This window comes from Triturus cristatus, chromosome 9 (genome assembly GCF_964204655.1).
Source record: "Triturus cristatus chromosome 9, aTriCri1.1, whole genome shotgun sequence".
Taxonomy (NCBI): domain Eukaryota; kingdom Metazoa; phylum Chordata; class Amphibia; order Caudata; family Salamandridae; genus Triturus; species Triturus cristatus.
In genome coordinates, this window is record NC_140592.1 from 380,707,890 (window position 1) to 380,722,227 (window position 14,338).

The 14,338-nt window shown below is 44.7% G+C and overlaps 1 protein-coding gene across 1 annotated transcript in view; it reads right to left on the reverse strand.

Annotated features, from left to right (window-relative positions):
* LOC146797994 (calpain-1 catalytic subunit-like) overlaps nucleotides 1–14,338 on the reverse strand; it is a 263,715-nt gene that overhangs the window by 92,349 nt on the left and 157,028 nt on the right. Inside the window, exon 10 of the mRNA XM_085625227.1 lies at nucleotides 7,984–8,144. Coding sequence (XP_085481353.1) covers nucleotides 7,984–8,144 — 161 coding nt within the window. The remainder of the gene's footprint in view (nucleotides 1–7,983; nucleotides 8,145–14,338) is intronic.

Here is a 14,338-nt window from a genome sequence, read left to right on the forward strand (position 1 = left end):
TAATGTACTGTTTCTATGTGTTATATATTGGTTGTAGTGTACAACATATTGGTTTGAAATCGGGAAATGGTGGTTTCCATGTGTGATGCACTTGTTCATATGCATATCCTACTGGCTTGCATAATTATTACATTGATGTGCATGTGTACTGTACTGTTTGACATGCATAATTGAATGGTTCATATAATGTACAAAATATATTGCTTCATTCTTGTAATGTACTGGTTTGTATGTGCAACATATTGATTTAAATGTACTCCCAATTGGTTTGAAAGCACTACTTGCTTTTTTGCATGCATAATGTTCTGGTTCTCATGCATAACCTGCTGGCTTGCATTTTTACCATACTGAATTGCATGTATAAAATGCTAGTAGACATGCACAATTGTATGGGCCATACAATTATAACATTTGTTTGCAAGCACACTATATGTTTTAGTATACAAAACAATGTTTTTTATAAACCTCACTTACTGATTTATATGCACAATTTATAGGTATGTGCACTATGCTATTTGCGCATTCACACTGGATGATGAACAGCAAACACTTCGGTTTGAATACATTTTACATTGAAGCCTATGCTTCATGCATTGGTTTGCTCGCACTATGCTATGGTTTGATTCAGCAGGTTTGAGGGGCGGAGAAAATGAAAGGGAATGCCTTGGATCCTTAACTCATGTTATCTTCTCACAACTTCAAGGTTTTTAAAATAATGTTTTGCTTTTTAAACTGTTTTAGTTTTGTTTATTTTTTAAAATATTTTTATTAACATTTTCAATTATTGACAGTGCTGCAGTATCACATAGTTTCATAATTGCGTACATCACTCTGCCGGACATTATCTGAGTCAGGAACGTTAGGGGCTTGTTGACATACATTTCGGGTTTTTCTTTTGCACCCTTTTCTATGTCTACTTTTTTATACATTGTAGGAACATCTGTTACTGATACCGTAGTTAGTCAGTATCGTCTGATAGAGAGTAGTCCTGTGGCGGCTTGCAAATGTTTCCCCTATATAGATTCCATTTACCCCATATTCGGGCCCGTTTTTTAGGGCATCTCCTATGCATATATACTGATTTTTCAGTCACCATTAACTCGTCCATATCTCGACACCATCTGTTCTGTTTTAGGTTGTTAATTTGAAGTATGATTCAGGAAATTGTAAAATAGCTAGCATGTTAACATTATTTTAAAAAGTGTTCTGTATATTACCACTGCTTGCAACACTGGGCAGCAAGTCAATGTTTAAAAGACGGCTTCTGATAGCTAACACAATCAAAATGTTTATATAGAAAATAATTGCATGGTTTACAACTGTTCCTTCTTGGTTTTGCAGAGGATCTCATGCTATTTTAAGGTCAGCAGGTGTTAGCATATTCTACAAAGTATGAGTCTTTTGCTATAAGGGGACATTGAGGCCTAGTGTTTTACTTGAATAAAGAACATTTAAATTGTACCAGTCCAATCAAGTGTCTAAAAAGGACCAGTGTAATACATATAATTATAAGCAAATTATTTTTAATTTTAGTTTAGAAAAAAGTAACTATTTACAGTTCACCTGAAAGTGCCCTGAGGGTTCAACAGAAGAATGCGTCTGATTTTTGCACCCCGGAAGCACTTTGGTATTACGCTGGCACTGTAGGTGCACCAACACAATCTTAAGAGTGTGACCTCTCAAATGCATGCTTTGTGGCTCCAGGCAAATGGGGAAATCCTTTGCGATTGCTCCTGCTTCATACTGCAGACGGAAGTGCAGCAGCAAAGAGGACAGCAGGTGGCACATTGACTGTGCCCCACATAGAAATGATGAACAGTCACTGTGGCCACATGGGTGCACCTTGGGAGAGGGTAAGAATATCCTAGGGGTCATTCAGGCATACGTGTTTGAAATTAAGTGAGGTTGTGGCTTCCAGTAAAAGGTGAACAAGTGGCTTCAAACAGCTGGTTCACATTTCACCAAGGCACTGTTCCCAGTGCTGGCACAGGTTTATATCTGCAGTAGGAACAGCTCACGCTCTGCTCCCATCGCACACACTTAAGGATGCACCGGGCACAGTGTGGACAATGCATCTTGGCCCCTGGTTTTCTTAGCCCCTGTTCTGGCAATAACACCTCAATTACCATTTGAAATCATAAAAGTAAAAAATAATAATGTTTTTTCATTTTTTGACTTTCCCAAATTATTTCTCTGAAAGTATTTCAATTGGGGAATACAACTATGCATCCCCTTCTCAGCCAAAATGTTCCCTTTCAAACATTTTAATGTTCAGTTTTTCATATCATAAAAGTACATACCTTGTCTTCTGACCACTTCAATCACTTTAAAAATCAATCTTCTCTTACTTTTCCACTTTTAAAGGCCTATAGGTCCAGTTTTTCTATTCTTTTGTGACACAAACGGCTACATCGATCAACGTATGTGTTCAAAAGCTATTTTACAGTGAATGTAGACAGTCATGCTGCTCCATGTCATTCAGGTTAATCTGAGATTGTGAAGTGAAACTCGAAGTCATCGAGCTCCACAAGAAGTTGAAAATGTGGTCCAGTCAAGGGCGCCGCCACACTCCTGCTACTAGGGCCGCTCCTGTGACTGGTCGTCATCGAAGTCATAGAGCTTAGGTAGGTATTAAAAGCCCAAAAGGTCCTAACATGGGTGTCCCTCTTATCGCTAGTCCCACAGTTTAGAGTCGTGCAAGTCTAGGTCGTGGAGTTGTTCCCCCCACTTCTCAGCTGATTCCAGCATTTACCCTTATACCTTCGACTTTCCCAAGCCATGGGCGACACCACAGCAGCTTTGAGAACTGAAACAGGCCTTAGACACCATTTTTAGTGCCACACTGGATCCCTTTGGCGAGCCTTTGGCCCCAAGGATCTGAGGTGGCTACCAGTTGGAATATCGCCTGTGCATCCATCCTGAACGCCCACTGTGCTACTCAATCTCGATTCAAAGATGACCCCTCCCTTAAGCTCACTCCTCCAACTCCAGTTCCGGTGCAAATCCTGACGCTGCCAGTTTGAGATCAGACACTGGACTTGACGATGGAAGTGGAGGTGATAGCCTTATCAGATTCTGACATCATTTCCCACCGCTTAGCCAATGCCAGTATGCCAATTCAAACCCAAAGATGTACACTCCTTACCAAGATGATGAGGAGCATGAAGATGACAACTGACAACACTTATGGGGATCCTGATGTTGATGGCAATCTTTTTGATTATCTACAAGATCGCCTCCCCACATCCAGCCATGGAAAATGAGCAAAAAGGGCAAATGATGGATGGAATGCTGAACAAATCATACATTCATCCTCAGTCACAGATCTGGGTTTAATCCAACGTGTTTTTTTGCTCACCACGCCACCCCAGTTTGGACCCAGCCATATGAAAATCAGTCTTGACCCTGCTCCCCATGGGAACAGTCCAGCCCGAACTGCCAGGCCAGGTCCTCCCTGGACCCGAAACAAGCATCCTGGGACTGGTTTCGGGGTATCAACCCTCATCAGCCAAGCCAGCTTGAATCCAGTGGCACAGTGAGCACAGGACCCACGTCTGGTCATACCCTTCCCACTTAGGATGATAAAAGCAAAATGAACAAATGATGGTCCCAGGATGTTTGTTTCCAGTGCAGGGAGGACCTGGCCTGGCAGTTTGGGCAGGACTGTTCCCATGGGGAGCAGGGTCAAGACTGATTTGTATATGGGAGGGTCCGAAATGGGGTGACATGGTGAGCAAAAGGATGAAGGTTTCAACCCAGATCTGTTACTGGGAGTGAGTGTTTGAAATGTTTCAGCACTCCATCCATCATCTTGTTATGTTGCTATGTTCGCCCTAAGTGGCCAGGGTATGCTCGGACATGGGTCCCTTGCTCCGATTTTTGTACTGATTACGTCTCGGACAGATCACTAAGATAGGCTCCCTGTTTTTTTAATGGAGGCATCTCGTATCTGTTTAAATTCAGACAAGATAAATTACTATTCGACCATTGATGAGAGAAATACACCTCCCTCCCCCCGATGGGGGACAGTGGTAAAAATCTTACTGGTTCCATAAAATCCCATCAATTTGTCTGGTATGCTACTGGCGTGGGCATAGATGTGTACTAGTATCCTCTTTCTGGATATAAGCTTAATCCGACTCAGAAGTGACTACTTGTCATTCCATCACGTGATCAGAACGAAAAAGAGCTGGACTGTTCCTAGCTAACGGCCCATCCTATGTTTACTGTGGCCAGGTTAACTTACTCTGTGTTAATCATAGATTAAATATGTGCTACCCACGTAAACAGGGCACCATTTTTATACACCTCAAGCCTTGCAGACGATGAACAGGAAAGCAGAGGCAAAAGAAAAAGCAGTGCGTGGACACTATATATTGCCTATTTAGAAAGGATCCATGTAGCAGGGCTAGTCGCCAGGGTGGGAACAAAACAGCCACAAGTCGGGACAAATGTACTTTACTTACCAAGGAGAACTATGGAATTTATAAAAACAGCCCAAGCAATCAATGAAAAGCTGTGGGAGTGTGATGGGTGTGTTCAAACTCCTCAGAAGGATTACAGCATGCCTCGCAAAGCAGCGCGAGCGCGCTGCCTCTAGGCTCGACATAAAAACAGGGAGAGGCTCTTAGTGATCGGTCCGAGAAGTAATCAGGCAAGGATCGGAGTGTATGATAAATAATCGGATATCTACTGCAGTGGATTTATATACTTGGTCCTTCTAAGACAGATCCCTTTTTGTGGAATTTGCAGATAGCGATATGTTCCCTTCTTATAAGAGGCCCAGGGACAATCACGGTGGACATGAATAAGAGGTGATGTCATTCTCCCTTTTGTTTAATGGATATACCACTCAGGTGGGTAGCAGTGATTAGGTTCCCGCTACTTTCTGTCTGGTGGTGCGTTCCAATGACGAGATTGGGCGGGTAGGAGCATGAAATGGTCGAGAGGCCATCAGGTTTGTGTGACATGGGCTTACTCACGCACCTGTATTAGATTACTCCTCCCTCTCGAGACGGGTGCCGGCAATAAGAGCTGCATATCATGATTTTAGGCACAACAACATATAGGGGAGGCATGCAGTCACTGTCCCACACGTTCCGAGCAAGGCAGGCCTGCACATTAGTCACCAGATTAAATGCCTATCCACCTACCACCACGTATGCATGAAATACATGTGACCAACAATGTCTTCTCGGCTGTTTGACTGGAGTCACAAAGAAAAGTCCCACACGGGTATTTAAGTCCAGAATGCAGAAGAGAACGGTTTGGCGCCATAGATCTTAAAACACATAATGGTGATATTCTAAAGGAAAGTTGAAAAGAAAATGGGTTTTGAGTCGTAGGGCACCTGTATATCTGAACTACCACATTCATGTCTACTGATACATATAATAAAAGAAGATACTTGTTTATTTCATGTTCTGTTTTGAAGGTTACACTCGCCTTGCATAGTCCTGAGGAGGTCAGAAAATGCACAGGCCGAAATGCGTCGACTTTTCTATGATGAGGAGCTCACAAGAAATGAAAAGAAATAGTCATCAAAAACACCTATCTTGGGACCTGATTACGATGCTGGTTGGACTCCGTCCTACCGGCACTGTGGTGAAAGTAGGACCGCCCGACTAGAAGTCGCCATCCAGCTGCCCGCATTATAATGGAACTGCCTTCAAGGTCACAAAGTGTATATTTTGAATTGCGGTGTGTGCTGCGGGCTGCAGCACACATCCCATTAGAAAATAAACACATTTAAAACATCCCTGCACTATGTGGCAGGCACCACGCGTGGCCTGCCACATAGTACAGGGATATTTAGGCGGGCATCATAGGTGCCCGCCAGGACCTATAGCCGAGGGCCAGCGGGAAGGTGGCCCTGTAGGTGCCCCCAAAGTCACTTTCTGCTTGCATTTTCATGACAGGTGAACGGCCATGAAAGGGCAGGCAGAAAGGGACATTGTAATCCCTACGGCTGTGCCTAAGCAGGCACCGCCCTTATTGTAGGAATTACTGACCCTCCTATGCACCGTCAGGCTCCTTGAGCCCGTCGGAATAGCGGTGGACGGTGCCTCCGCCAGAGGCCTCTGCCTGCCACATCATAATGTGGCAGGCGGACCTCAGGAGCCGATGTCGGTGGGTCTGCCACCGATGAGCTGTCGGTGTTGGACTTCCCAACATCATAATCAGGTCCTAAGTGTCAAAGCAAATAGGGAAATTAGATAGGTTGTTAATTGTGTGCATATGTAGACTACCAGGTAAACAGACCCAAAGCGTATACCAAAAATACGTGGGGTGTTAATGTTATTCAAAACCATATGAGGAAAGAGTGTATACATTCCTGTAATAGTTAAAATACTGTTTGTATATTTGTATGTGATGATTTTGATTAGAACAGAATATTTGAGGAATGTGTTAAAGATTGACACTTGTTAATAATAAAACGTAAATGAAAACCATACCTGCAGTTTTTTTTATGTAGTTTGTGAGATAAAACCTTGCTAAAGTCATAGATAAAGCTTTGCATTGGTTTCAATAGCAAATAAGAAACTATTTTTGAGGGCATTGGACAGATAATTCATCCCTTGTGTGCCACTTCCCCTTTTTTTGCTCACATTTACAAAGCAGGCCAGGGTTGAATTTCTGAAGACATGCTGGATCAGTAATTTGCAAGATAGGGGATATTGAATGCTACTTTGTTTGATACAGGCAATGCTTGTGGTAAGATCAGAGAAATAAACTAATAATACAAATCGCCACACCTGGCCATAAAACAGACCCACAAATTGCTAAAAACCAACCCTCACACTGATCTGCCAGCCCAGCACATCAGGCACTGCCTGATTGCCTTATAGGCCAGTCCGACACTGGGGGACTCCCACATCACATCTGGGGTGGGACAGATACGGCGCAGAGGTGCATGACCCCACCTGAAGACACGCAAGGGAAGTGCTAGCAAAATGTTTCAGGATCCAGTCTGACGCCTGGGGAAATCCACAAAGTGAGGAATCTGCTTTTAGATAGAGTCTCTACCAGGAAAGGCATTACCAAAGATGAGTAACTTATTAGTTACTGATAAATCTATTGTACTGGCTGACCAATGGCTTATTCAGCCCTTTCCCAAAACACAAACCCAACCAAGACCCTTCTATCATAGTAGAGGGAGAAACCACAACTGAAAGAAAAGAAAGATGAATAGACTGACTGAGAGGGATCTCAAAATTAAAAATATCAGTTTAGCCTCTTCTCATAAAATGTACAAGACTAAAGAGGAGAAATCACTAAAAGAGGCACTGTGCCCAGATTTGATTTTCGGAGTCTTCCAAAGCCAGAGTCCACTAATGGCAGTTCTTCCCATAGAGCACTTGCTCTAAAGTTGACATTTATTAAAAAGGAAAATAAGGCAGATCCTTTGGTTCAGTCGCTGAGCAGATATAACAGTGTTTAACAAAAAAAATGAAGAACTGGGAAAAAAAACAGCAGTGCAAAAAAGCCTGATCTTCCTTAAAAAACCCACAACTGCGAATAAGAAAATATATTACGTGAACAGATCACAGAAAGCTCTGAGAAGAAATGATCCAAAAATGTATGTAGATTTTCAGTACTAGTACTGTCCAAAAGATATCGAAAAACTACGGAAACCATACTCCAGGTGTTCTGAGATCCCCTTCTCAGGTTGTGGGCTATTCTAAGCATATGAGTATGCAGAAGATTGTTTGCTGGTGAGGTTTGAACAATTCGATAGCAAAGTCCTACTCTGATACCTTCGATTAGAAGCTTCTAGGACCTTGGATCTAAAATGAGGAAATGGTACTGGTCTCAATATATTCTAAATCCAGCCATGGTCACGCTCGCAACATTTTTATCTAAGTATTTCTGGACATTACCAATGCATGTAGCATACCTTGTAACTTTGTATTTTTAGTTCTATGCCCTAGTGTGAATCTGTCCTCCCTAAATCTACCGCTAGAAGGTATGTCGGATCCTTACCTGAAAAATCTCAAAGCCAATGGCTATGTATTGCATGCCTTGCCTCTTCTCCTGACGTCGGTCTCGCTGAGTGAGGGAGACCAGCATGGTGCAGCCTGGCTCCTTGTCGCCGTCCACCTCTAACAGATCTACATGGAATTGAGGGTTCGTCCAGAAGGTGACTGCAAGAAGAATGGTGGAATTGGGAATTTAGTTAACATGAGTGACTTCCATTATGCAATTCAATCTAAACTAACCACTTCACTAGTACAAGACCAATTCACCGTCTCTGGCAAAAACACCAGGTTTGCACTCTTTTTTTCAGCCCAGAATTATGTTTCTCTTTTGGCTTTATTGCCACTCACTAATCCAACCCAACTGACAATTCTCCCACACAACATGAACACTAACCCATCCCAATCCTCCCTCCCAAATCATGTAATTCTATTATTACAGAAAAAGAGAACTTCTGCAAGAGCCTCTTTACATAGTAAAATCCAATCGTACTTAAGGGCGTATACCGCAAATTATACATTAAATCACGTTATGTATATGTATTGTTACTTGTACTGTAAAAATCTAGTCTGAAAACCACCCTCAGCAGAAGAAAAAACATTTTGTAAGGGAGGCAAGTAACAGGGAAAACCAGTGATTTGGGGGTAATGTTCATTAAAGGATGTGCCTACATTAATATATTAAATAATTTCATGGAAAGGCAGAGAGTGGTTTGCGGGGGCAGGGGTTGGTGTGTGTTTGGGGTGTAGCTGGTTGGAGAAGGACCATCAAACATATATAAATACAATGTGGGCAAGGGGCCCATTGAGGGCGGTCTTAAACCTGTAGAGCAAGATGGAAGCTCTCAGGTTGGCTGAGAGTGGATTTGAGTGGAGATGTCCAACAAGTTGAAAGACCAGAATCTGTAAATGGCACAGGGTGGTTTTAGGGTGGAAATGAGGTTTTGGTTGGCAGAGCCTCTATTGCATGTGGGGACCTGGTGAAGAACGGTTTGTGAGAGGTATGTTAATAGGGTTTTTGGCTAAGTATATATGCAACGAGAAAAAAGAGTAGGGAAGTAGTCAGATCGTGAGGCTATTGCACTAGTCGATTTTGCATTTATCTAGGGCTTTGCATGAGAAGTTGGCTGTATTGAGGGGGGGGGGTGACATTGGTGTTTTGTATTGAAATACCTAAGGCATGGCACTAGAAGTGTTTGACATGACTGGCTGCAGCTGCATGGTGAGTGAAGCTCTAGAGCAAGCCAAGGACTTTGACAGAAGGGGACCGAGGCTGGGTGTCAAGAAGGAACAAATCTGAGATAGGTAGGATCCAGCATGAATGCCAGTTTACACACCAAACACAACCTCATGGATTCCTTAGAAACAAAAAGTGTAGGATCCTGAGAATGTGTGACCCACTCCCAAGACACCCCACAGACCACCCTCCAGTCTGTGCTATGCATTTCTCCATCTGTGGAGCGAATGGGGACCAGGATTTTCTAGGGATGGGAAATGTACTTTTTTGAGAGCAGGTTGCTTTGAATCTTTCATAGGAATGTATTAACTATCCCCCTTCCTCATGCCTTTCATAACAAGTTATGAGTATTTGGTTCTGTGACTTTTTTTTATCTGAGTCACAATCCTTGGGTTGCAGGATATATGGCACTATTGGACTTTTGGGTACAGTGTGCCTCCTCGTGGTAAATACGAATTCAGACACTGGAAATCCATTTTTGTATTGGACTTTCCAGTGAATTTCTGGATATTAAGCAAGGAAAAGGCAAAGCTCTTTCTCTTCATACCCTCTGTTTCCTGTTCCTAGTGCACTATGTGCTAAAAAAGAATAAGTCAATTAAACAAAGTTTCATTAAGGGCACACACCACAGGTTTCTGTCGCATAACCAGAAAGCTGTAGGAAGCCTCCAGGCCAAAGACAGCTCCAAAAGCAATTGGAGATATCTACTCTGTATATTATCATTAGTAGCATCTCAAAAACAGGATCCAGGAAAAGGAACCTGCCAAATATGTATGGATAATATGTCTACTCCTACCATTGTGCCCTTTGCCTGTACCGCAACTGCTCGGTTCAAGCCAGGGTCAGATTAGGGCCAGAAATAGGCCCAGACTCTCAAAAAACTGGTACAAATTCGCAGTTCATGACCGTTGATGAAGCATTGCTTTGTTAGTACCAGAGGTTAATTCTGAGGCCAGTATTGAAGTCTATAAATATAATTTTCACACTCAGGCCCCTGCATCTCCTGCTTACTCACAGGTCCATTTAACCTGAGAAAATTCTCAGATCCCTGAATGCCCTGCCCATCATCTGGCCCAAACTCTCTTTCTCATCCTCTAGTGATCCTCACGTCCCCTGACCAACAGCCCGTAGAGGATCATGCACACCCTCGGGCCTCGAGACCTTTACTCACCACTAAGGACCTCTAGGATGTGCTCACTTTGAGCCTCCTAGTCACACCCAAGTCCTACAGGTTCCCACTCACTTTCAGGTACCGGGCTAGGATCATGCTCAATTTATGTCCCTGAGGCTCTGGTGAACCCTTAGGCCTTCAAGGCTCTTGGTCGAACACGCTTTCCTAAGGCTCTTGCTGCCCTCAGGTTTTTGAGGCCCCTACTCACCCTCAGTCCCCTGACACTTCTATTCACCCTCAGATCCTTGAGGCACTTCCTCGCCCTCCGATCCTTGAGACTCGTGCTCACTTCAGTTCCCAGAGGCTTCCGCTCACCCTCAGTCCCCAGAGTCTCTTACTCACTTCAGTTCTCAGAGGATCCTGTTCACCCTCATTTCCTCGAGGCTCCTGGTACCAGTGCCGTCTTAATGCATGGGCATGCTGGGCAGGTGCCTGGGGCTCCACAAGCCTAGGGGCCCCATGAAGACCAGCATTTAACACTAGTTTCCCGTTAAACATTTGTATTCCTGCGAGTGGTTGTTTAGGCAGGGTCCAGTGTATTGCTTTGCCCGGGGGCCTATAATGCTGTTAATACGGCCCTGCCTGGTACTCCTCATTTCCTTGAGACTCTTGCTAACCCTCATCTCCTGAAGGCTCCTGTTCACAATCAGTTCCCTGAGGCTCCAGTTAACCCTCAAGACCCAAGAGGCGCCTGCTCCTACAAGGGGAGAACCATGTGTGCAAAGGTCAACTGCAAGTCAGGATCACGAGCATTGGGAAAGCTGTGTTTGTATATCTTGTGTGTACTGAGGTGCAGTGGCAGAGCTTTGTGTGCACAGATTAGGTTCAATCGGAATTGGGATGAGCTTTCAGAGCTGCGCGTACAGTATACCTGTCTGAAAAGACCGAGGTGTGCTGGCATTATTATTAATGCACACGATATGCATAGGTTACTAATGAGGTGCACTGGCAGAGTTGAGTGCACACAGGGTATAGACTGGTCGGGACTGAGGTGCACTGCAGAGTTGAGTGCTCACAGGGTATAGACTGGTCAGAATTGAGGTGCACTGGCAGAGTTGAGTGCACACAGGGTATAGACTGGTCAGGATTGAGGTGCACTGCAGAGTTGAGTGCTCACAGGGTATAGACTGGTCAGGATTGAGGTGCACTGCAGAGTTGAGTGCACACAGGGTATAGACTGGTCGGGACTGAGGTGCACTGCAGAGTTGAGTGCACACAGGGTATAGACTGGTCAGGATTGAGGTGCACTGCAGAGTTGAGTGCACGCAGGGTATAGACTGGTCAGGACTGAGGTGCACTGGCAGAGTTGAGTGCACACAGGGTATAGACTGGTCAGGATTGAGGTGCACTGCAGAGTTGAGTGCACACAGGGTTTAGACTGGTTGGGACTGAGGTGCACTGGCAGAGTTGAGTGCCCACCGGGTACAGACTGGTCAGGACTGAGGTGCACTAGCAGAGTTGAGTGCACACAGGGTGTAGACTGGTCGGGATTTGAGGTGCACTGGCAGAGTTGAGTGCACACAGGGTACAGACTGTTCAGGATTGAGGTGCACTGTCAGAGTTGCATACACACAGGGTATGGACTGGTCGGGATTGAGGTGCACTGACAGAATTGAGTGCACACAGGGTATATACTGGTCAGGATCAAGGTGCACTGGCAGAGTTAAGTGCACACAGGGTATAGACTGGTCAGGATTGAGGTGCACTGACAGAATTGAGTGCACACAGGGTATATACTGGTCAGGCTTGAGGTGCACTGGCAGAGTTGAGTGCAAACAGGTTATAGACTGGTCAGGATCGAGGTGCACTGGCAGAGTTGAGTGCACACAGGGCATAGACTGCTCAGGATTAAGGTGCACTGCAGAGTTGAGTGCTCACAGGGTATAGACTGGTCAGAATTGAGGTGCACTGCAGAGTTGAGTGCACACAGGGTATCGAGTGGTCAGGATTAAGGTGCACTGGCAGAGTTGAGTGCACACAGGGTATAGACTGGTCAGGATTGAGGTGCACTGCAGAGTTGAGTACACACAGGATGTAGACTGGTCAGGATTGAGGTGCACTGACAGAATTGAGTGCACACGGAATAGACTGGTCAGGATTGAGGTGCACTGACAGAGTTGAGTGCACACAGGGTATAGACTGGTCAGGATTGAGGTGCACTGGCAGAGTTGAGTGCACACCGGATATAGACTGGTCAGGATTGAGGTGCACTGGCAGAGTTGAATGCACACAGGGTATAGACTGGTCAGGATTGAGGTGCACTGGCAGAGTTGAGTGCACACTGGATATAGACTGGTCAGTATTAAGGTGCACTGGCAGAGTTGAGTGCACACAGGGTATGAGGTGCACTGACAGAGTTGAGTGCACACAGGATGTAGACAGGTCATGATTGTGGTGCACTAGCAGAGTTGAGTGCATATACGGGTTGAGGAGCTTTTTGTGTGCTGAGTACCCGCAGGTAAGGGTCGAGGCACATCAGAACTGCTGTGTGCACACTGTACATTTATGTCGGGACTAAAGTGCACTGGCAAGTCTGGGTGTGCATGCACTTGCATGTTCAGATCATGATGGCAATGCAAGGGCAGAGCTGAGTGTGTACACAGCAACTGCTGGTCAGGACAGGAAAGCAGGGGCAGAGCTGTGTTTGCACACTCTTCTGTGCAGTCAGGGGTGAAGTTATGAGGAGGTCAGGTAAGGGGTGCAACTGCAGAGCTATATGTGCACAGGGTATGTGCAGCTCATAGTAAAGTTACACTGACATAGTCATATGTGCATTGAATATGCGGAAGTTCGAAACAGTAGGCCAAGAATTATGGAGGAAAGGGAGAGAGTCAGGATGTCAGGGAGGAACAAGACCGAGATAGGTAGGATGCAGTACCGGGCACACACAAAAAACAGAACTTCAAGTATTTCTTAGAAATATAGGGGCATATATACAAGGGAATGGCAGAGCGTGGTATCAAGCACAAAATGCTAACGCCACGCTCTGCCATTTCGATAAAGCAGGGATGAGCCGTATTTACAAACCTACGACACATCCCTGCATTTTCTCTAGTGCTGATGCTAAGTTAAGCTGCCTAGCGCCAACGCCGGCACACTTGCATCATAGTGCAAGGGTGCCTGTGTTGAGGGAATAATTGTATATGTGCAGGAAGGTGTCCCTTCCTGCACATAAACAATCACAAATGGTGATTTGAAACATCTATGTGTGCTGCATTGTGCAGCACGCATAAAAGTTGCAAATCATCAGTTTTTTAATGATTGTTTATGTTCACGAAGGGACACCTGCACGTAAACAATCATTCATGGCATTCTGCTCCTTCTATGTGTGTTGCACAATGCAGCACACATAGAAACACAAAAACAAAGAGAAATAAAGCATTTCTCCTCATTTTGCCAATTTAAGATCAGGTTTTCCCTGGTCTTAATTTTGGCGCTGCCTCCTATTTACGCCACCCTTGTAAATATGAGTCAGCATCAAAATCAATGCGTATTGCGGCAGAACGCCCATTGCAACACCCATTGCCCACCCCTTTCACGCTAAGTATAGCGTGAAAGGGTGCCTTATTTACAAGGCGACATTAAGCCACATTAAGTGGTTTAACGTTGCCTTGTAAATAAGGCGAAGCACCTATCGCTACAGGAACATCGTTAAAAGTGATGTTCCTGTGGCAATAGGGGCTTGCAACTATGCCCCATACTGTACTGAGAATGTGTGGTAATCTGTCATAGCTATATCTATACAGGGTATGTGCAGGTCATGAATGATCTGCACTGGCACGGCAGTGTGCACACTGCACACGACATTGCTCAGATCTTGATTGAGATATAAGAGCAGGGAGAACTTGCAGGTCAGGACACTATGCTATCTAAAATGCAATCAGGACATTGGATGAATACTGGCCTATATTATGTTTAATTATGCTGGTGTTACATTTTAGCTGAACCCACACT